Source organism: Bolinopsis microptera, chromosome 13 (assembly GCF_026151205.1).
Source record: "Bolinopsis microptera isolate Bmic1 chromosome 13, MBARI_Bmic_1.0, whole genome shotgun sequence".
Taxonomy (NCBI): domain Eukaryota; kingdom Metazoa; phylum Ctenophora; class Tentaculata; order Lobata; family Bolinopsidae; genus Bolinopsis; species Bolinopsis microptera.
The window spans coordinates 10274397-10296801 of NC_087084.1; the positions used below are offsets into that span (position 1 = coordinate 10274397).

Below are 22405 nucleotides of genomic sequence, written 5' to 3' on the forward strand. Positions count from 1 at the left end.
TTGTACACTTTGATTGGGAGCTGCACGTCTTCACCAAACTATAAATCTTCGTAATTTTTACGAAATGTCAGTGTAGTGTTTAGCCGTAATTCTGTTTTCAAACTTGGAGGGGGATCATAGCTGAGCAATTAGCTAATTAGGGAGGCTCCTGTTTGCCAACTGAAGCGCTGCGCGAAGCGCGACACGTATGGCAGGGGTCTACGGCACAGGGCCTTCTTTTTGTATTTTGTATTTTCTGAATATATTTTGTAATATCTGTCTCCATACCATAAATGGAAGGTTCTCAGGATGAGCCAAGTCAATCCCTTTCATTTTCAGATGAACAAAATGCGAATGAATTCATTTTTCATCAAAATTTGGATGGGTCTAGTATACTGATTTACCAGCACTTAATCAAAGTACCAAATCAACTTTTTCAAGTTGCCACTTCAAGTTCATCTGCAGCATTTTTCTTTTGTTTAACATTTTCATCTCCTCTGGAAAGCTAACTCATGTTTACAGACTGAGAATAGTGATGTTGAGCTGCTAATACATGTATTATGGCATTTTTTATCAGTGTTGTGTCCATATTCGCTTAAAGCTTATCGCTTTTATTCGCTATCTTAATATTTAATCACGAGGACTGCAATAAGTAAAACACTTGTTATGATATAGTGATATACTACCAAACCATTTATATAGTAAGGGTGAATGAAAATTAAGTATTCGATTACAATGTTCATAATATTTCGAGCAGTGGCGTAACTTAGGGCCCCGCAGACCCCGCTGTGCGGGGGGGGGGGGCGCCGTATAAGGGGGGGCGCAATTTTCCTGAATTGTGTATTTTCCTGTCCAATTTAGCGTTCGGTGGACGCGAAAAAAATATTTGGGGTACCCTTTTTTGCTTCAGGGGGGCGCAAAAAGCTGTAGGGGGGGCGAGAAAAAAAGTACCCGACCTTTTTTTTTAATAAACTTAATTTCTGAAAAGTTCTAATCCCATTTCTTTAAAAAACTGTAATGCTGTTTCTAAAATACCTTAATCCTATTTCTGAAAAACTTTCATTATTGTTCGAAAAACTGTAATCTAACTTCAGAACTATTTTTCTTACTTTAAAATCTCTAATAACGGTTTTTCCCTGATTTTTTCTTTTAATGATGTTCTCAAACTCGTTTTCTTACTGCCATTTGTTTTTTCCTCTCTAGTCACTGGCTGAAACAGTGTTTAATTTATGACGGTGTTATTCTTTAATTCTAAACTTAGATTCCGGATTCGCGTTAGGCTTCCTTATAGAATAGATCAAGATACTGCAAAGAACTACTATGGAAATTTAAAACAGCACTACAAATCTCTCTAATTGGTTAGTTTTGTCTGATGACTAGAATACAGTTCTTTGATTGGTTAGTGCACTTACTTGGACGCCCGTAGACTTTAACCTCACAGAGAGACAGAAAGTTGTCAGGTTGCTCGATTCTGATGTGTTCTGCGGTCTCTAAATTGCACTGAACTTCATACGCATCTTTAACACCAGTTAACGTTCCACACAGTTTTTTGTTCTTTTGCGTCCAGTGCAAGATCGCGATCCCGCACATGCCGCGATTTCCTTTTGTCCTGTCCAGTGATGGTGTACACCTTGGCTCCAACAATCCTCTCTTGTACATGATATATACCCGGACCCTCTACCTTCTTCCTGTTGTAGACGGCGACCTGGAACACTCTATAGTCTATAATTACCCCCCAGATCCATCTCCCACCAATTGTTCCGGGTACCTTTTGTATGCGTGCACGCATAACCCTGACTTGGGCCGTTTTCTTCTGTGGAACCATCGATAGCAAATCTTTCCCACCAGCAGCTCTAGTGGAACTCTGGGTAGCTGTGATTCTAGTTAAAGAAATGGGTATATCTGCTTTGTAAAGAGTTGTCCACCACTCAATTCTTCTATCTATAAGATAGTGTTTGAAATTTGTAAACCTTTTCCATCTACCACCAATATTGATACCAACCTTTGCAATACGAACACCGTCCATGGAGTCTAATAAGAACCGAAATTCGAGGGGAGAATTGTTCATGACTCCGGGCTGGAAAATTGTTGTTTTGCAATCGCCAAGTTTGTCGGTTTTGATACTGTATGTTGTATTTATTTGGGGTGACACGAATGCATCATTATCTGTTTGACATTTAACGTCTCCCTGTCTGAATTCCAGTCTTAATGTCCCCCTAGTACCCGCATCTTTGTCTTCTTTGTCGTGAATTCGATATCTTCAACGGGGGCGTTTAGTACTGAAAGTGAAATGGAATCATTTTTGAGGTTAGATGTCTTAATATGGAGACATTTCACGGGGCCATTACCATACAATCGGGGATGATTAGGGGAAATTATGATGTTATTAAGTTTAACAATATCATTGAAATCAACAGAAAGCTATCGCTGAGTTCAGCTTAATTTATAACGAAGCACTTACCACAATAAAAGTTATACATTCTCTCATTCAGAAGAGTTCTTTTCTTTAGTAGTAGAAGGTCAGCTTGGTTAATTTCCATCTTTCTCATCTTCACGTAAGTGAAGTAAAGGGTTGAACCCTCAAGTATCAGGCCCGTGACGAAACGATAAAGCATTTCTTTACCCACTCGTCTGCTGACGTAACATTGTTAGCCCAAAACGTCCCTAAACCTTGACACTAGACATAAATTTGACCACTAGAGTCTAGACGCCCCAATCAATGTATGGAAAACTGCAAACATTCACATGACGATGACTCACCCTCCACTTGAGGAATTGTGCGAGAAGATGAACAAAAGCAAAGATGAGGAAATATTATAATGTGTAATGTGTTAGGCATAAGGTTAGTTACTTAGTTAGGAGTTAATTTGTTAAGTGACATTGAATCATGAGATTTGGAACCATGAGAACATTGATCAATTGTTAAGGCACTCTATACGGACAACAGCTCATGAGGCCAGGGTAAAGGAAATATTGCTACAACCATGATAGTGATCAGGAGTGTCAGCCTTTATACTCGGACGATGAGCCCTCGGTCCCCACAAAAAAAGAATTATAGTTAAGACTAGTAGTAGTAGTACAATTTGTGTAAAGGAACTCATGGTCAGTCTATAATACACATGAAAAGCAGTGTGCTCCATACCCCTTAGTCTCTGTCTTTGTTATCAAAACACGTGATTCGATCACGTGATGTTATCTCATAATTGTAAACAGGGTTTATTTGTTCGATTACGTGTAGTATGGTAAAGTATTAACACAATTTAACTAATGATATTATGTATATGAGTACAGATTCGAAGTGGAACATCGAGTTCCGTTCTGGCGAGGTCTGGCGATCTGGAAGGAACTTTCGAAATCGTCTGAAAGAGCTGATCTAAAAGCAAGCTCTGCTCAGTATTTATAGCTAATCTTACTATATATAAAGCGAGACGATATATATATATATATATCTGTGCCATTTTACTGACACCACGGCATCGACTTTAACGCAACTTTCTGCAAAAACCGTAAAAGATATACAACTGAAACTTTTTTGGCTGGGTCAAATGCTTTAATATCCTCCAAATCAGCATGAAAAAATAAAAAATTGGCCGAGGAATAATGATTTTAGAGCCGAAAATTTGGACCCCCAAGTGGTGTCAAAAACGCCAATTAAATAGGTAATAATTATTTCAGTATCTTGAGTCTTGACACCGTTTAGGGCTATATTTCACGGGTTCCTGCTAGTCTAACTAAACTAACGAGCTAGTTAACGAATATATGACATCTAACTTTGCTCTGCAAATACATTATCTTTAGCCGCGATTTTCGAAATTTTTGTCGCGATTTTGCCTAGTTTGGCATGTCGCGGCGCCGCGATTTTTGGTCTAAATAATCGCAATTTTCGTTTGTCCTTGGTACCATCTTATGATGGATGGATCTGTACCATATTACTGACACCACGGCATCAACTTTAACGCGACTTCCCGCAAAAAAAGTAAAAGATATACAACTGAAACTTTTTTCACTGGTTCAAATGCTTTAATGGCCTCCAAATCAGCATGAAAAAATAAAAAATTGGCCAAGAAATAGGAGTTTTAGAGCCCAAAATTTGGATCCCCAAATGGTGTCAAAAACGCGAATTAAATAGGTAATAATTATTTTAGTCTCTTGAGTCTTGACACCATTTTAAGGTTATACTGGTTCCTGCTAGTTCCACTAATCCACACACCAAACCATGCCATAATTAATATCACAATATGAATCGGGAGGGAGATATAAAGTCGAGGGTTGAAATGTCTGTAACAGACCGGAGCTGCAATAAATTTAATCATTCGTATGAGTTTTTTAACCTTATATTCACATTGTTCAACGGTTGGAAAGATCAAGACTGATGTAACAGTGACCGCCAAGACCATGACTAGCTGTGACCACTGCGATGTTAGCTCACAAGTCATTACATTTGCAGCTAGTACCACATGTTAACCTCAATGTTACTACTTTACTAGGCTCATTACCAGGGCTATATTGCAGTGTTAATAACATATCATATTACTGGCAACAGATGAGATCCTGATTGGACACCTGTAGTAACACGTCTCCTAGATCCGTGTTCTGTGCGATCTTGTCTTTTGTTACAGATCGTAGACTCAGTTTGTAGACTCAGTTTGTAGACTTGGTGTAGACTGTAGCTGTAGTGTTTTAAGTTTTACAACTTTATTGATCTTTCAGTTTCACTTTCAGTTGGATAATGATTGCGTTGTTTTCAATTTAATGGATCACCATGGTAACGGTACATAGTTATATACAGATTTTGTTTAATTATTGAAAACATAATTTTTGCGAAGGACTTGGATTTATTTCAGGTTATGATTTGATTGTCAACAGTACGTCTGTTACTGGGCGGTGCCTGTCATTCCGCCGATTTGATTGTCAACAGTACGTCTGTTTATACTGGGCGGTGCCTGTTATTCCGCCGAATCTTTATTGTTTATGAACATTATAGCCTAGGGTCCCCAGGTAACACGTCTGAATAACATATCGAATGTGCCCAGATGTTCCCAAAGTGTGCTTCTACAGATTAAAAGGTTTCGTTTGATCTCACTGTGCGTCATAATTGTCACCACCAATGATCTTGCTTACTTATTTTTTGGTGAGGTGAGATCATGATGTTATAACTTAATAACTTGGAGAAGAATGAAATAACTAATAAGTCATTTGAGTAGACTGTTGAGACTCGATAAAGTCAATTCTCATATTATCGAATCAAACATTAAAACATACTACATGCTCTTGCACTTGGATTCGTCGTACTGCGATTTCCTATATTCTGCCAATGTTTTTCACTTTTTACAACCCATTTGAAGATTAGAGATACGTTTATATTCTAGTACTACGAATATTGTGTGCAACTTGGCGGCTTCCACTTATCTACTACGTTGATTCTTATATCTCTCCACGATAATATTCAGAGCCAGTGCTGTAACAATGCACCGCCACACAATTCAAAGCAGAAGTAGTGACCGCTGACGTTTTAGGTCATAACTTGACCTTGAGTACAGTTTTCACGTTTCAATCCGATCAGACGTTTGGAATTCGTTTTTGTAGTTTGTACACTCAACAATTTCACGTATTAATTTGAAAAATTAACTCTTCTAATTTATAGTACCTCTACTTCTAGCTGTGGCCAGGCCACAATAGCCAACTTATTACTTTATTAGTTTTAATACGAACATATTTATATTATTCTCAGGTTGCATAAATTATGATATTTATGTGATGCCAACCGCGATATAGACGTCATCACAACATATTATTCTTCATTTCCAACGTATTTCATTGTTAACGGTCCATCGCAAATGACCACGCAATCGGTCTTACTATTAGTGACCGGTGGTATCGTGCTTTTGTTATAGTTTTAAACCAAATTAAAACTAATCACACTTCGAGAGTTAACGTTCGTAAATTTTACGCCTTCTGAATTCTGTTTTGGTTAAATAAAGAACACCTACGAATATATTTGATTGTGTCCGTTTAAAGCGGTCAAATTCCTTAAATTCCTGTGTACGTGCAGTTCGCTCGACTCATTATAATAGAGTTTAACACAATAACACCCCATACAGACTACAGCTACAGTATATGTGCGTGGGCCCTAGCCCCTAATCTAACCCATGATGGTCTTTGTTCCCTGTTCTGATAGTTGGTCGTTGTGGGTCATTATAACGTTTGTAACTGCTATTGTAAGTAATCTGATTAACCAAACACATCTGTGAACCTGTTTGTATTGTTTACTTAACGTATTGCTATAATAAACACACGGAACTACCGCAGAAGTCTCATTGTTGGTGTGGTACATTTGTTTGCCCTCTCATAAAGCTAGTGTTTAATTCTTTGTACAATGTACAACGTAAACCTTTGTTAATAGTGATCCATCTTATGCTACCGGGCCTCCAATTTATTAGGCCCATGTATTAACTATTGAACAGGCCTAATCCTATAACGGACTATTTCCCGTAGAATTGGTTTCATGTGAAATGTAAATCTTACCTCCCCCTTTGTTTGCCGGATATTTATTGCCTTCAAAGGGATCAATGCAACCCTTTGTAAATTAATCTAATAATACTTTCGTTGTTTTGCAAAAAACATTTTTTGTTACTCTTCATGCTTATAATTTGTGTTTCTCCTTTTTTCCCTATTGGTTCCTAATCCTATCAATGATGCAGAATGTCTGTTCTTTAGTTATAATATCTTATAGTTATACATTATACATTTATTACAACATTGAGTAGCTTAATGAGGTAATTTATTACACATATAACACATGATAATTATATATAGTACAAATTATAATCTTATTGTTAAAGTTAATGTGCAACTGAATGATCATGTAACATATTGAATTTATTGAATCAGTATAATGACATATTCTTACTATCTTAAACATCTCAAATATTTAATTGAGCTATTGGCATTGCAGATTTATCTTTAATTTATTCAACATTGGTCAACCCCAGTTGTAGTTTCAACCTAGTGTTTTGTTTGTTGGATTTATACAGTGTGTGGTAGTCAATTTAACATCCATCGATCGAGTTTTTCTCCCTTCATTCGAACATTTTACCATATAATTTCCTAAATACTTTAATTAGTCCAGAATCCAATAGTACAAAATTGTAATTGCATGATAACTGTAGAAATAGCTGGGACGTGAAAAGTAAAGGAATGATCCGATTAATTGCAATTGGAGACGGGTCCCTCTGGTTGTAGTGACCTCATATAGTTCATGTACACATTGTGGCCTGTGGGGCTACGTTTTTGTGTAGACTTAATTGTCCGTTCCTTTTGTTTGCAGTATAGGTTTGTTACACAGTGGCGTAACGACCACCTCGCTAACCCCACTAAGCATATTAGCTTATTAGGAGGCGGCGATTTCCTGAAATTAAGTTTTTTTAAATGAAAAAAACGCCCGATTTGTCATTTGAGTATTTTTTAGTTTTCTTGAGTAAATTTACCTGGCAAAATGCACGTTTTAAAAAATATATGGTAGGTATCGATTTTTACTTCTTTTCCTGATTTTTTGTGTCCATCATTTTGGAGAAAAATTGATGATTTACGGCTTTAGTTTAAAAGAAATATTGATGGTTTAAGTCTAATAGTAATATTATGAATGATGACTATGACAAAATAAGAACTAGCTAAACATTTTTCAGAAAGTAACATAATATGCTTATACCATAACGATGTTAAAAGCTAGTTCATTAGTCAATCGAATAGTTTTGAATTACATTTTTCCATTTTTTTGTCCAGTCCAATACTATTCGGCGAGTTATGAACCAATTATAAACCAATTATAAACCAATTATAAGCTAATTATGTACAATCGTTAATCCTTCCAACCACCATAGAAGATGAAATCAATAAAGATAATCATCAACGGTTCGAACAAGTTCAAATTGAAAGTCTCCTCGAAGAAAGCTAAAGACGTTCGAATCACGTGCTCTGAGGAATTTGTAGCTGACACTATCACACTTTTCAAAGCACCAGAGAAGTTAGTGCTCACTGAACATAACGTTGGGTATCTAGCTGGAATATGTGAGACTCACAAGCTGGTTCTGGACGTGAAACCGGTATTTTTGAAGAGGATCTCAAATTTGCAGTCTGAGATTGATAGTATTTTGCACTTTGAGAAGACGGAGAAGGAGGGGTCTAGTGTAGTGGAGGCTGGCAAAAAGTCTCCACAAGCACCGCAAGCACCACAGGCACCACAAGCACTACAAGCACTACAATCACCACAAGCACCAACAGAAAAGGTGGCCGAGAAGAAACTGGAGAACTCTTCAAAGAATAAGACTGAAGAAAACAGCATGGAAACCCAAAATGACATAGTTTCCATCCTGGAAGACGCAGAAAATATGGTAAATCAGGAGTTGAAGTTCTACAGTGATCAGACTTCAAACCAGGCCGTCAGTGAGAAGTGCGTGACAAATGGAGAGAGCAATAACCGTAATGAGGCTCTGAAACTGTCATCTGATGATAACAACAAAAAATTGATCATTGTTGAAGACATGAAAATGTCCCCGATAATCTGCAGTAAAAACATTTCAACCGGTGTGCATACTTCCTCAAAAACAATTTCTCTTCGAAACCAAACCACCGCTGTTAAGGATCTTGTCACAGAAGACGGTCAAAGAAAAGTAATGGCTTTGTCAGCTACGGAAGACACCACGATATCAGTTTCAAAAGACAACAACACGACAACAATCAGAGAAACCAGACAACGGGAGGTTGCAGTGAAAACAACGAGATACGAACGAGATGCCAAGATGTTTGTGAGGATAGTGTCTCCTAAACATAGGATTATTACAAGATACCACAGCTATAGTCCGGAGGTTAACACTTCGCCTGTTTTTGAAAACTATTTCGGGGAAGCGGCAAAGAATCTGATGTCATCCTGAGAAAATTTATATTTTGAACTGTCCCATGCCAGAGGATTTTTCTAGCGCTTTTCAGATAATTGAAGTCGTCAACAGCCGGGCGGGGCGGTCAGTTTGAAACTGATTTGGTTTGCAAAGAAACAAGCTGCAAATATGAAAAAGTGGGTAAAGAGTTTGAATAAGCAAATTAATATGGTACATCTTAGAACTATTTGCTGTTAGTATAATGGATCAAGTTTTGAGAACTGAAAAACTATTTCATGACAAGAAAAATAATGATATCATTGATCATAAACCTATAAACATAACGCTCTGTTACTAATAATTAATATCCATGCCGATGTACTGCGTGCATGACTTCTATAAATCATATAATATCGATTTACAGACTCATAAAAAAATCAGTTTAATCATTTCATCAGAATATATTTTAAAAGTTTTATGAGTAAATATCTTATTGTACAGTAGGCGACTACTTAATGTCTCAGTAATGTGAAATGGAAAATAAATTAAGAACCACTTGAAAGTTTATTCGATTCCAGTTTCTGTTCATGAACTATCTTCACTTTAGTCTAGTCTTAGCATCACAGTCCATTTCAAAACAACCATCCGCAGCCATTGAGTTTGTTTGTTCGAATGACTCGATGTTCAATATTGATACAGCTCCATGATTAATTTTTATTCCACTCAAATTCTTGTCACTTTTGCTTTCATTCCCACTCGTTCCAGCCCCATCTTCCGTTTTAACGCCGACCTCCCTCTGCATGCATGCAGCAGCTTTCCTAGATGCAGTCTTCTGCAGCATGTCTTCCAAGCTAGATAAAAAGCTTTTTCCCTTCTTCCTAATAGAACCCTGCTTGATATTAAGAGACCGACCAAGTCTCCTCGATAAACTGTCCTCTCCATTCCATGCTGAGAGGGAGATTTTCTTCTTGGAGGATGGATCACTGGAGACAGAGTTGATTCTGGTTTTGTGGGTCGCTCCGGAGTGTTCCGGTAGATCATCCCCAGTCTCAGATACAATATTAGCACAGGTTGTTTTGGTTTCTTTATTTAGACTGGTCATGGATATACGGGTCGGGGCATTGCTGTATTCTTCAGAATCTTCTTCGAATCCCTCTTCGCTCGAGACTGAGTTTTCAGAGGAAATACTGTCTGTGTTGTGCCTGAAATTGAACACAAATTAATTTGCCAAACTCAATAGATCAAATAAGGTTACCTTACTGTAGAATTATACTTCTACTACAATGATTTATATAACACCAGAATGTTAAGTTAAAACAATTTGGGTGAATTAAGTTCGTAGGAGACCGGGCAAGTACTGAAGCGGAGGAAAGAAAAATACAGGGAAAGTTGGATGAAAAAAGAAAGGGAAAGTTGGATAGAAAGGGAAAGAAAAAGTTGGGTAGAAAGGGAAAGGGAAAGTTGAGTAGAAAGGGAAAGTTGGTGGAAACTGGGAGAAGGGCCTGAACTTGAAGGAAGATTTAAAGGTTGTATTATGTTATATATCAATTCAGTACGTATATCTAACCTGGGTATGTTTCTTTTCACATTTTGAATAACGGAAGAGATCTCGTTGGACAGGGTACTCCACAACCGCGCCGAATTCCTTACTTTCTCTCTATTACTAGAACTACTATCTCCTGTCTTGAAGGATTTCTCAATCGATTTCATCAGCTTTCGTTGTCTTTTCACGCTTGAAGTTGATCTTGGGTGCTCGTCCTCAGCTTCCTGAGTTTTTTATTACGGTAAATGTAAACCTCCCGGTTTGGGGATATCCACTCAGATCACCAAAAAGCCAAAAGACATAACGATAACAATCTTCGTTGCGTTTTAATCACGTAACTAATAAATAAGTTAGCAAGGCGAACTACCCGACAACATCTAACCTTATATGATTAATAATTACAATTAATAAAAATAATTATAATTAATTAGGAAATATAACCTCACCTTGAGATCATCCACCACAATAACAGCCGATAGCGGCACCTTTTTCTCCATTCCCAGCACAGTTCTAAAATACTCCCCAGTAAGACTCCTCCTCTTGGAATAACACGGACTGTGCCCCATGGCAGAGGGGCAAGTTGTAACAGCAGAGCTGCAATGCAGCCCCGGTGTGATGCTTACACATGGGTCGTACGGGACGATGATACTGTCCTGGGAGTCGATCACACTTTCCTGGTGTGGTCTGGTCCGGTGGGGGAGGAGGAGGGTGAGGAGGAGGATAATGAGAGGGAGTGTTATTATCAGGGAGCTGAACGCGGCTACGAGGATGAGGAATATCGGTAGAGTAGGCACGCGTGTGAGAAGTAGGCACACGTATAAAATACCGAAAGAATCCATACAAATTATCAAGTGTGAAGTTTAACTTATAGCATAGAGCTAATTCAAAAGTCAAAGTTGCAGCATTACATTACAAATAGTACACTAGTACATTTTGTTGCATGTGTGTGAATAATTTGTTTCAGAGGAAGTTATTAGGGATTGATGGCACAAAATTTGAGGCTCAAGGACGGAATTTGTGTGAGTAGCTCTCTTATTCTTATACAACTAAATCAAGGAGTAATTTGTTAGATAGTTGCGAGGGTATTGGGTACGGAGCCCAAAAATAAAACCAAAAGCTAAAAATGTAGCGCTGGTTAGTAGTAGTACCATGAGAGTGGTATGGTGGTTTTTAGCTGCAGTTTTTTGTAACATTGGTCATACCTTGTGAAACGTTGATCCAATCGTGATACCACATTCGGCATTCCACAACAAACTTCGTATCAATAAATCATAAATGCTAGGGTTCCTATTTTCGTGTTATCACTGGTATTATACTCCCGATTGTGGAACTGAGAGGAGTCGTGTTATTAAACTCTTTATTTAGCAGTAACAACCTTTTTTTGAAATTGGGGAATTTCTTAGCAACAATTATTGACAGAAATAAAATTCAACATGTTATGAAGTGGTATTATTATATAAATAACACTTCTAAAATTTAAATATGATCCTGATCCTGATCCTTTATATCGTCCAGAAGCAGCGACCTGGTTTCGATAGTTTCCCACTTTTTACTGAGGTGTTTTCCATTGTCCAAGGCCTCCGGTGGTATGGTAGGAGTTGACCCATCGCTTATCATCAAGGGGGAAACGTCACACGTGGCTGGTTAACGGTGTAGACATTATGTTAACAAGATTGGATCGTACTTTGGTTGATCTTACGATCCTGTCCACTCCCTGTCTCGAATATTCCTACGAATCTTTTGCGTCGAATTCTCCGATAACGCTAGCTCACTGAACATTAACATTGCCATCGCTTTAACTTATTATCTCTCAGACTCACAGTGAATTACTTAAGTATTAATTTAGTATATTGCCTTGACGTTCTGCAATCTCTGAGATGCCACAAGTCTATTGGACTACATAACACAACAAATTAAGGAAGCTATTTCATATTTGCGATCCACCAGATAGTGTTGAAAAACAACGCAATCGGCAATTCTGCATCTAGGTAAACTATAGGTAAAAATATAATATTAATCATAAGCTAAAATGTACTAATCTTTGTATTCTAAATGGGGAAAAGAAGAAACATTGTCAGTCAGTCGAGAAAATTGTCAGTCAGGCTATACACCCCCCGCGCGTGAGGGCACGTTTTTACTAGTAATTTGCGACATTACTTTATGGATATCGAATCTCGCGACTTCAACGAAGTGCCGGGGACAAATTTTCAATAATTCATAAACTTTTCAGTTCCTATCGTTTTAAGCATCGTTAGGGCTTTCCCAGAACCTAACTCTCATCATCCTAGGATAATCATGTGTCGCACAGCACTTGTTTCAGTAGACAGTGTACTCGCCTTTACGAGAGAATGACGTGTACGTTTCCAGTTTCGGTCACCTGCGGAAAAAGGAAGTGAGATATCGAAAATCTGAGACAAACCCGATCGATAAAATCCTTTCAGGTAGGTGCTAGTCAAGATTTCATCTCTTTAGACATTAAGATGGCTTCAAACACCTCACAAAAAGTTTTCAAAAGTAAAATCTACTCGCGACTTACTAAAACCACCATAAAACGTGCCCTCATAGATTTTTGAGGGCAAGTTTTTGAGCGCGCCGTGTGACTTTGTCTCAGCAACAGCGAGTATAGTTACAATCTCGCAACTATGAACAGACAAGGAAAATATTGTATTAATATCTGTCAAATGAATTTAATGTATTTTAACAACTTGTTCTAATAATGCTAATAACTAATCGATGAACCACATAAATGGTCGGCCCGGTGTGAGTGTATAGTATTGATTGTGCTCTGAAATGGGGCGCTGTTATTGGTTAATACAGCGGCCAATCAGGATCGAGCTGGTTTGTGGCTGCAGTCCAAATTTAGGATCATATCTGATTAGGTACCTAATTAGTGATTATTCACTTTAAAGTAAGATCAACTCGGTATTCACAATCCACATTAACAATTGTCTGCAACCAATCAAGGTCAAGCTGACTACTCACTACTTAACGTGAAAATTATATTATATAGTGTTTGTATCATTATAAGACGACTCATGTTTCTGACATGTCACTTGTCAGTTAAGAGGTTAAATGAGAAGACAGTTAGACTCTCATTTGATGTACACATTTTTCTGAATTGTACATGTAACAATCTTTATCAGTAATCTGTAATCAGCATATCAATCACATACCAATTAATCAAAGTGCAAACTGAAATCTTACCTGACAACACAAATTATAATAGTACCATTTTAACTCTCATGCAAGTTTACTCTTCTACTGCACTGGTTTTAATTGAACTTCCAAGAACTGTCCGGAAGATAAATCAGTCAAAAGCAAAGCCCCCGAATGCACTGTACACAATCTTTGTAATTACCCAATGTATTTTATCGTGTACACTGTACAGACAGTTCCAATTAAATGCAGAAGAGTTGTTTAATGTTCCCACTTCCCGATTACAATCATGTCAAACTCGAAATTGAGAATTGTATAAGGTACTAATTTCTGCCAAATAAGCACTATATAGACATCACAATTTTAATCAGTACACTACCCGAGTGGCGTGAAGGTTAGAGCGTTGGTGGGTCGCATGTTCGATGCCCCGTGGAGGTCGAGCTAATTTTTGCCCAGATCACTCCGAGCACAATCATTTTTCATGATAAATAGATCATAAACAAAACTGACATGGACCTGGCTATATCTAATTTTAAAACACAACCCAGGCCAGAATTTTCTTGAATAACTGTTGAGTATCAGTAACCAGTGCAGAAAAAGAGAAGATATTTATCTCACTCCACTCTTTCTGCTGTTCTTACTGTTCTCCACTTCTGTTTTAGTGTCATTAACCGCTGCTGGTTCTTCTATCCTGAATGCTTGTTAAACTGGGGAGCTGTATAAATATATAAGTTACAATTATTTTTTAAAGTTACAAATATCAGCTGATTTGCAACATGTAGCGATTTAATGTGGATTGTGAATACCGAGTTAATCTTACTTTAAAGTGCATAATCACTAATTAGGTACCTAATCAGATATGATCCTAAATTTGGACTGCAGCCACAAACCAGCTCGATCCTGATTGGCCGCTGTATTAACCAATAACAGCGCCCCATTTCAGAGCACAATCAATACTATACACTCACACCGGGCCGACCATTTATGTGGTTCATCGATTAGTTATTAGCATTATTAGAACAAGTTGTTAAAATACATTAAATTCCTTTGACAGATATTAATACAATATTTTCCTTGTCTGTTCATAGTTGCGAGATTGTAACTATACTCGCTGTTGCTGAGACAAAGTCACACGGCGCGCTCAAAAACTTGCCCTCAAAAATCTATGAGGGCACGTTTTATGGTGGTTTTAGTAAGTCGCGAGTAGATTTTACTTTTGAAAACTTTTTGTGAGGTGTTTGAAGCCATCTTAATGTCTAAAGAGATGAAATCTTGACTAGCACCTACCTGAAAGGATTTTATCGATCGGGTTTGTCTCAGATTTTCGATATCTCACTTCCTTTTTCCGCAGGTGACCGAAACGTACACGTCATTCTCTCGTAAAGGCGAGTACACTGTCTACTGAAACAAGTGCTGTGCGACACATGATTATCCTAGGATGATGAGAGTTAGTTTCTGGGAAAGCCCTAACGATGCTTAAAACGAGAGGAACTGAAAAGTTTTTGAATTATTGAAAACTTGTCCCCGGCACTTCGTTGAAGTCACGAGATTCGATATCCATAAAGTAATGTCGCAAATTACTAGTAAAAACGTGCCCTCACGCGCGGGGGGTGTATATAAATCAAGAGGCTTGCATATAATTTGACGGATGTTACTCGTCTAAATTTCTTCGAAGTAGCGCGCGCCGCTTTCTTCTCGAAATGTTTAGTTAGCGCGCGCCGGGTCAGATCATTAACAATGGTCAAGCATATAATGAACATATAGACACGGGTGCAGAGTTGAGTCTGTACGGAACCTAGTAGTTTCAGATCCTTGTTTAACTTGCCGTACAGCAAGGTCATCCACTACTTTAGCCCGGCGATGCACATAACTCCCTCTACAACTCCATATCAAATGTTTCATATATACTAGCCAAGTTCACAAGTTATATCCTTGTGTTTGAGAAGAGCTCGTTAGAACTGCTTCCTTTCCCTTCAGTATTATATATATATCCCACAGTCTCTCGAGTTTCGTAACTGCCAGAGAACTCTCTTAAACAATTACTAGACTCGGTGATTATAAATCAAGAGGCTTGCATATAATGAACATATTGACACGGGTGCAGAGTTGAGTCTGTACGGAACCTAGTAGTTTCAGATCCTTGTTTAACTTGCCGTACAGCAAGGTCATCCACTACTTTAGCCCGGCGAGGCACATAACTCCCTCTACAACTCCATATCAAATGTTTCATATATACTAGCCAAGTTCACAAGTTATATCCTTGTGTTTGAGAAGAGCTCGTTAGAACTGCTTCCTTTCCCTTCAGTATATGGCAGCTTTGTAGATGTCGTGACAATGCTAGTCTAGTAGTGGTCCCAGGCTTGCAGCGCATGAGGCGCGCGCGCGACTGAGGGCTGAAAAAGGTGCTTTTTATATATTCAAGTCTAAGCAGCATACGCAAACCAAACTTTACGTTGAAATAAAGTGACAAGTGCAAGGATCCGGGAAGCGGTAATTCCAGTTCCATTCTGTTTTGAAGTGGTACTTCGAGTTCTAACATAACAGTGATTTTGGTAAAACAAATCATAACGTGTGATTACCAACATTAATAAATAGTTAAAAGTATAATTTACAATATATTTACATAACAATAACATGAGATAAATTATTTCATCTGACAGCATATTGTTATCTTATAAGTGATTGATCTGATTGTCAATTTATGAAAGTGTCAAGCTAAAAATATCTGGAAAAAATTTCAAATTATATCACGATCACCAAGATAAATTGAAGTATAATGCTAAATACTTAAATAGGATGAAAATAGCATGGTGATTATTTCTTAGTAAAAACGACGGGTTTTGGCTGATTTTTATCTGTCATTGTCATTTTTTTCTCTACCATAGATTTTAAATCAGCAATTTTTTCTTTATTTTTCAACGCTCTCTCCAAATCAAGAGTCAACTGCTCTTTGTCTGCCACCAAAGATTTGTTTTCTTGGCCAAGTTTCTTAACACTAGCTGATAAGTTCAAGAGTTCCGTTTTGAATTTTGATATCTGTTGATCCCTTTTCTTGATGCTCTCCACTAAGTAGCTTGAAGGCTGGTTTGAGTGATGCAGAGCTGATTGCAACTCCTCACAAGTTCTCAGTGTCTTTTCTAGAACACGACTTTTAGCAGCGAGACTTTCTTTCAGCAGTTCGTTGTTCTTGGATAGTTCAACCAACTTTCTAGCAAGATGCTCTTTGTTACAAGAGATATTTTCGCTTCCCAAAACCTGAATCAGATCTTTGATACCCTCATCTCCGATTTTCAGAGTTGATAACTCATTTTGAAGTGTGCGAACTTTTAGAGTCAGTGTGTTGACTTCGTTCACATGATCACATCTGTTTGAGTTGTATTCATCCAACAAAACCTCAAGTTTCTTAGCTATCTTATCATTTTCCTTAGCGCTTCCGTTGTATTTCCCGCTCACTTCACCGTAGAGCAGATTAATTCTCTCCAGCTCAAACTCTTTTAGTTTTAACGTGTTCTTAATCTCCGCGAGTTTGGTGTTTGTGACAGTTTGGTAAGAATGATAGCTTCCGGAGATATCCTCGTATTTGTCTTGTAGGTCGCGGTTTTTGCGGAGCGCATCGTTACGGTCACTGACTGCTGCTTCGCGACTGTCGATTAGTAATTGCTTTTCTCGTTCGTACACCTTGGAATGTATTTTGTTAATTAAAAGAGGGAATTCCAAAATGTGAGTGCTACTATGAGGAGTTATCAACAAATCAAATTATTTACACATACATAATGTGTAATATGGGACTTAATCTAATTGAATATATATATATGCAACACCACATACTGCTCCAGAAAAAATACTAATCAGAATTCAGAGTACTGTAAAATATTCCCAGAGTAAAATATGTCTGGAGATAAACATACCTGTTGTGCAGTGATGCGGAGATGCTCAATCTCACTTCCTGTTTTCTGTTTTAGCAGATCTATTTCTGTTTGCACTTTCTGTTCGTGTTCATGAGTCACACTCTGTCTTACATTCACTAACTCCTCGTACACCTGGTAATTATAAATCAATTTAAAAATGTCAATTAACACTCAATTAAAAGTTAATTTTAAGTCAATTAGCAGCGCATTTAACTGAACAACCAATTTTAAAATGTTGATAATTGTTTTGTGAGCTTAGCTATTATTTTAAGCACAAATATTTTGATAATTGTAATTAGCTGCCAAATTTGAGTATCTGTCATCTGGTAATCTGGTAATTTGTAAAAGACAACACATATAATATTATGTCGAACATTTATTGAAAAGTTCGGAGAGATAATAATGACTAAGAAGAGTAATAAACTCTAATAAAAATAATCTAATGAAAATAATCTAATAAAAATAATCTGATAAAAATAATCTAATAAAAATAATCAACTGAACAGTGAACAGAGTCCAGTGAATAAGCTGTACTGGACCACTTACCTTATCTCTAGCCCGCTTAGCACTGTTCAACTCCACAGTCAGATTATCAAGTTTCTCCTCAGTGCGATGTGCTCGTGAGGTTAACTCCGCGTTCTCGCGCGTCAAGTACTGTTTGTCTTGATTTAGCAGCGCTGACTCCTGGCGCAGTGCACTGAATGTGGAGTTGTTTTTCTTCTGCTCTTCTGTCAGGGCTGCTACTTCCGCCTGTCAAGAGTTTGTTAAATGTTTCTGTGTCATTGAAGAAATAAATCGTGTGTGAAATAATATTAACATAATCTTCAGATATAGTGAGTCAATCAACGAGGGTACTAACTTTAAATTTACTAAAAAACATAAACGTTAGTGTATTTTTGTATTATCAGTAACGGTACATTGTTACTCCTACCTTCAAATAAGTGTTCCCAGTAAGCAACTGTTTGTTTACACTCTCTAACTCTATGTTCTTCGCTAGCACGTTCTTATAGTTCGCTTTGTGAGCTGAGCAAAAATTTTTGTTACATTCTTGTTACATTTTTGTTTCAGTATGTTACGAATTTAGGGATATCCAAATCGTGGTGGACCGTGGATGCAGGATATTGATCTGTTGATCATCAAATACATTAATATTATCTGAATTGCATTGAATATTTGGGTAATGACTATGGGTTGAACAAGGTGCATGATTTAAGTATTGAATATGAAACATTATTAATTATTATACCTTGTTTAAAAAGTCTAATTATTAAATTTAAATCAAACATGCTTAGGATCAATAGAAACACGACAAACATAATTTTACTTCTTAAGGAGTTAAAATAAAAGCAACAAGAATTAATGATTACATGGATTAAGTTGGTGAGTGAGCAAGTCAATCTTCTGTCTGAGACTAGAGTTCTCTGTTTCCAACTCAACTTTATTCTGCTTCTCTATTGTCAAATTATTGTCCAATATCTTCACCTAGCGATAAGTAGTTTAGTGAATAATAACAAAGAAACCGAAGTCACGACATAATGTTACTTTGCTAGTATATTATTGTAATAATGAGCTAACATATTTAGCACCAAGCGCACGAGTCAACTGTAATTTATTTAAAGGAACAAACTCAGGTCACTATTTGCTACTTAGGATGTTATTGGAGAACACACTTAGTCCTAAGCTCACGAGTCAGCTATATTTTCGCTGAAGACGATATAATACACATTCTCTCATGATCAGTGTGTAACTGTCCATAATGTAAAAGTTGTTATCTCACTCTTGTTTACGCTAATATAATGCATTAAATAGGGGTGCAATAACTGGGAGGGAGATAACTATTGTTATCTCCCTGGTCCATCCTTAGTCGCTGAGATGTTGCTAATTATTTTAAAAACAGAAAGTGGTATAACTTATGTTCTGATAAATATTTTTGCTTCAAAATTTTACAGAATGTCAATAACAAGTAGTCACCCATTTGTGGCAAGTTTTGTGTGAGTGTGAGCTTCACTGAGCTTATTTGACCAATTTAAAATAATTAGCAACATCTCAGCGACCTGTAACAATTTTAAGAGATAAGGATGTGTCCTCTAGAAAGTTTGACTCTGGAATGTTCTATGTAGTAATATTATCGGTCGTTAATTTCCGATGTAAATGCTGCATTCGCTAACATCATTTCGTAGATCATCAGAGAATGCATTTACATCACTGCTTATAATATGATAACATGAGTTATATCCCTCGGTCAAACCTCGGGATATAACTCGTTTTATCCAACTCGTCAAACTCGTTGGATAAAACTATTTTCACAACTCAAAGTTGTGAAAATAATGTTATCACATTATAAGCAGTGATGTAACTGCTTATTACACAATACACACATCTTTCCTATCATTTACGCTTCAAGAACCCCCTCCAGCTGGATCCAGGTCAATTTTCGTGTACTATTAAAGATCTAACCTCTTTCTTGGAGATATCATATTGTTCCTGATGAGTCTTCAGTTTACTGCTCATCTCCTCCAGTCTCTTCTGTAAAGGTAACTGGAACTCGTAGAAGGAAACTTGTATAAGTTCCTTCATTGTCAAAGTCTCCCGTTGCTTTATCGCCAGGTGTTGGTACTGAGGAGCAGATAGTTCATAGTTGTACTACAATTAATTAGTTAATTAGTTACTACATAGTTAATTAGTTACTACAATAAGGTGCACTGAAAAAAAAATAGTCATTAAAGTATGCCCTTTGAATTGGCTTATTTTAAAGTGATATTCGAGCCCCGCCCCGACCCCCTAAAGAGTAACATACCATAGTACATACCATAGTACATATACCATAGTACATACCATAAGTATCATACTTTACATACCATAGTATCAGTAACATGTACGTTAAGTAAGGTGTTTCTAATATCAGCTGACTTGACTTGCAAAGAAGGGAGCAGTGTTTCTATCTCTGCTTGTTTTCTTCGTAACATAACAATCTGGTCACTGTTCGCTTCCTGTGTAATAGCAACAGTGTGTTAGACTGGCATTTTGTGGTAAATATTGTGGTAAATATTGTGGCAAATGTTGTGGTAAATGTTGTGGTAAATGTTGTGGTAAATGTTGTGGTAAATGTTGTGGTAATGTGACAATGTAAAATCCGGATTGGAATATTACATATTTATCAGAATTAGAATTAGAATCAAATTTACACAGCAATATTACAATAAAAATAGTAAATAATTTAGAGATTTATGAGTCGCATAGTTGAAATGTTTTCTTGGGTAAATTTCTATTGATCCCGTTTGATGCAAGAAGGAAAAGGTTCTTATCAGGAAAGGAATTACTCAATGAATGTGACAATGATACACTTCTGTGTAATAGTTAGGGTGTGGTCACTACAAGTAATATGTTGGTAGCTATCTCCAGGGAACAAAGAATGGAACACAGTGTATAGTAGACGGTGGAAATTCTTTACAATGGAATTACAATGGAGTCATCCGCAGACAATATGCAATTCTAATTGGCCGCATGGAATATATGATTGAAGAACTGTCGTACATTCTAATTTCTATAGACTGTGCCACAAACTTTCTAAAACGAATCAATTCTATAGTCAAAAGACCTGGAAGTGAGCCAACTCCCCACTTGTATCCAGTCGTTTTGTTTTGCCCCATATTATGACACAATGATAGACTAGACAGTTATATACTTTCTAGAAGCTAAGATGCTTTATGTGAATAAAGCCTACCTAATAATACCATAATATAATACCAACACTTGATTTAGCAATATAGAAACCTCAAGATACAACCAATAATAATCAATGCGCTGATTCTGAAAGCCTGGGTTACCTTTTATACAAAAATCACCGTTATATGGTTAAACGAATCCGAAGTAAAAGGAACTGTTTCGATGCAAAAAAACATCTAGAGTCTAAACTAACCTGAGCAGTTTTGAGTTCCTTACTGTGCTGATCAAGTGCACTGTTTAATTTGAACTGCACGACTTGATGCGCATGGCGCGCAGAATGTAGCTGCTCTTCCAGCTCCTCTGCACGAGATTCGTACTGTGCTCTTGTGTCCTGGAGTGGTAGTGAGTCACAATCTTAAATATTTTAAAACTTTTTAATTCTGAATAAATTCTAATTATTAATGTTTTTTAGCAGGTTATTTAAACTTCTCCCACAAACGACCAACTAGCCTGGCTCAACAACAACTAAATACCATTATCTGCTGATGTTTCTGTGCTATCTCTATCTTCATCATCTCACACTGGTGTACCAGCTGCTGCTTCTCAATGATAGTGCGCGCATGTTCCGGGTTTGACTCGTTCGCTAACGTGTTTGATAGCACACTGTGGGAAGGATACAATGTTATGGTTTAATTCTGTAGTTAGTACTAGTTACTTTACGTACTACTAGTTACTTTACATACTATCATAGCTTTATTCGTTATGTGAAGTTGCTGTAAATCTATCTACTCTATAGAGGTTAAACTTAATGGTAAATAACAGATAGTCCAATTTAAATAATACTTTATCACAACATGATTCCAATCAGATCAACTAAAGATTCCTTATAATTGGAAACCATTCCAATATATCCAGTAAATATTAACTAAACAATACCTAAGTGAAGTAGAGAGGTCTGTGGATGAGGCGTCAGTAGTAAAAGTAGTGCTGTTCATATTGGAGCTGTTTTACAGGGAAATGTACCTGTTATCTAAACATCGTAGCTGTGAGAGTGTGAGGTTAGCAACACGATACGAGTATCTACTGCGGAAAACTTTAAAATGGACTGCAGTTCAAAAAGTGATATTTTGCGACTACTGGTACATTTAACACTGCACCAACGATTGAATGTATAATACAGATTATGATAATTTTGTATAATCTTACAAATTACGATGACTTGTGACGTTTTCATTCAAGCGATAATTCATAATTTGAAGCACAATTTCGATTCTTAAAAT

The 22405-nt window shown here is 37.1% G+C and overlaps 2 protein-coding genes across 2 annotated transcripts; both read right to left on the minus strand.

The window, feature by feature from the left end:
* Window positions 1–9450: 9450 nt before the first annotated feature.
* On the minus strand, window positions 9451–11002 carry LOC134824774 (uncharacterized). The gene is made up of 3 exons (XM_063836749.1): window positions 10842–11002; window positions 10420–10619; window positions 9451–10054 (listed from the first exon to the last, which is right to left on the minus strand). The coding sequence occupies exons 1-3, from the start codon at window positions 10959–10961 to the stop codon at window positions 9451–9453; spliced, it is 924 nt and encodes a 307-aa protein (XP_063692819.1). The 5' UTR covers window positions 10962–11002.
* A 5116-nt stretch (window positions 11003–16118) lies between these two features.
* Window positions 16119–22170, minus strand: LOC134825119 (progesterone-induced-blocking factor 1-like). Its single transcript, XM_063837257.1, has 10 exons — window positions 22062–22170; window positions 21659–21788; window positions 21379–21516; window positions 20318–20449; window positions 19917–20075; window positions 18827–18941; window positions 18391–18482; window positions 18006–18209; window positions 17460–17591; window positions 16119–17229 (listed from the first exon to the last, which is right to left on the minus strand). The coding sequence occupies exons 1-10, from the start codon at window positions 22118–22120 to the stop codon at window positions 16366–16368; spliced, it is 2025 nt and encodes a 674-aa protein (XP_063693327.1). The 5' UTR covers window positions 22121–22170; the 3' UTR covers window positions 16119–16365.
* Between the last annotated feature and the right edge of the window lie 235 nt (window positions 22171–22405).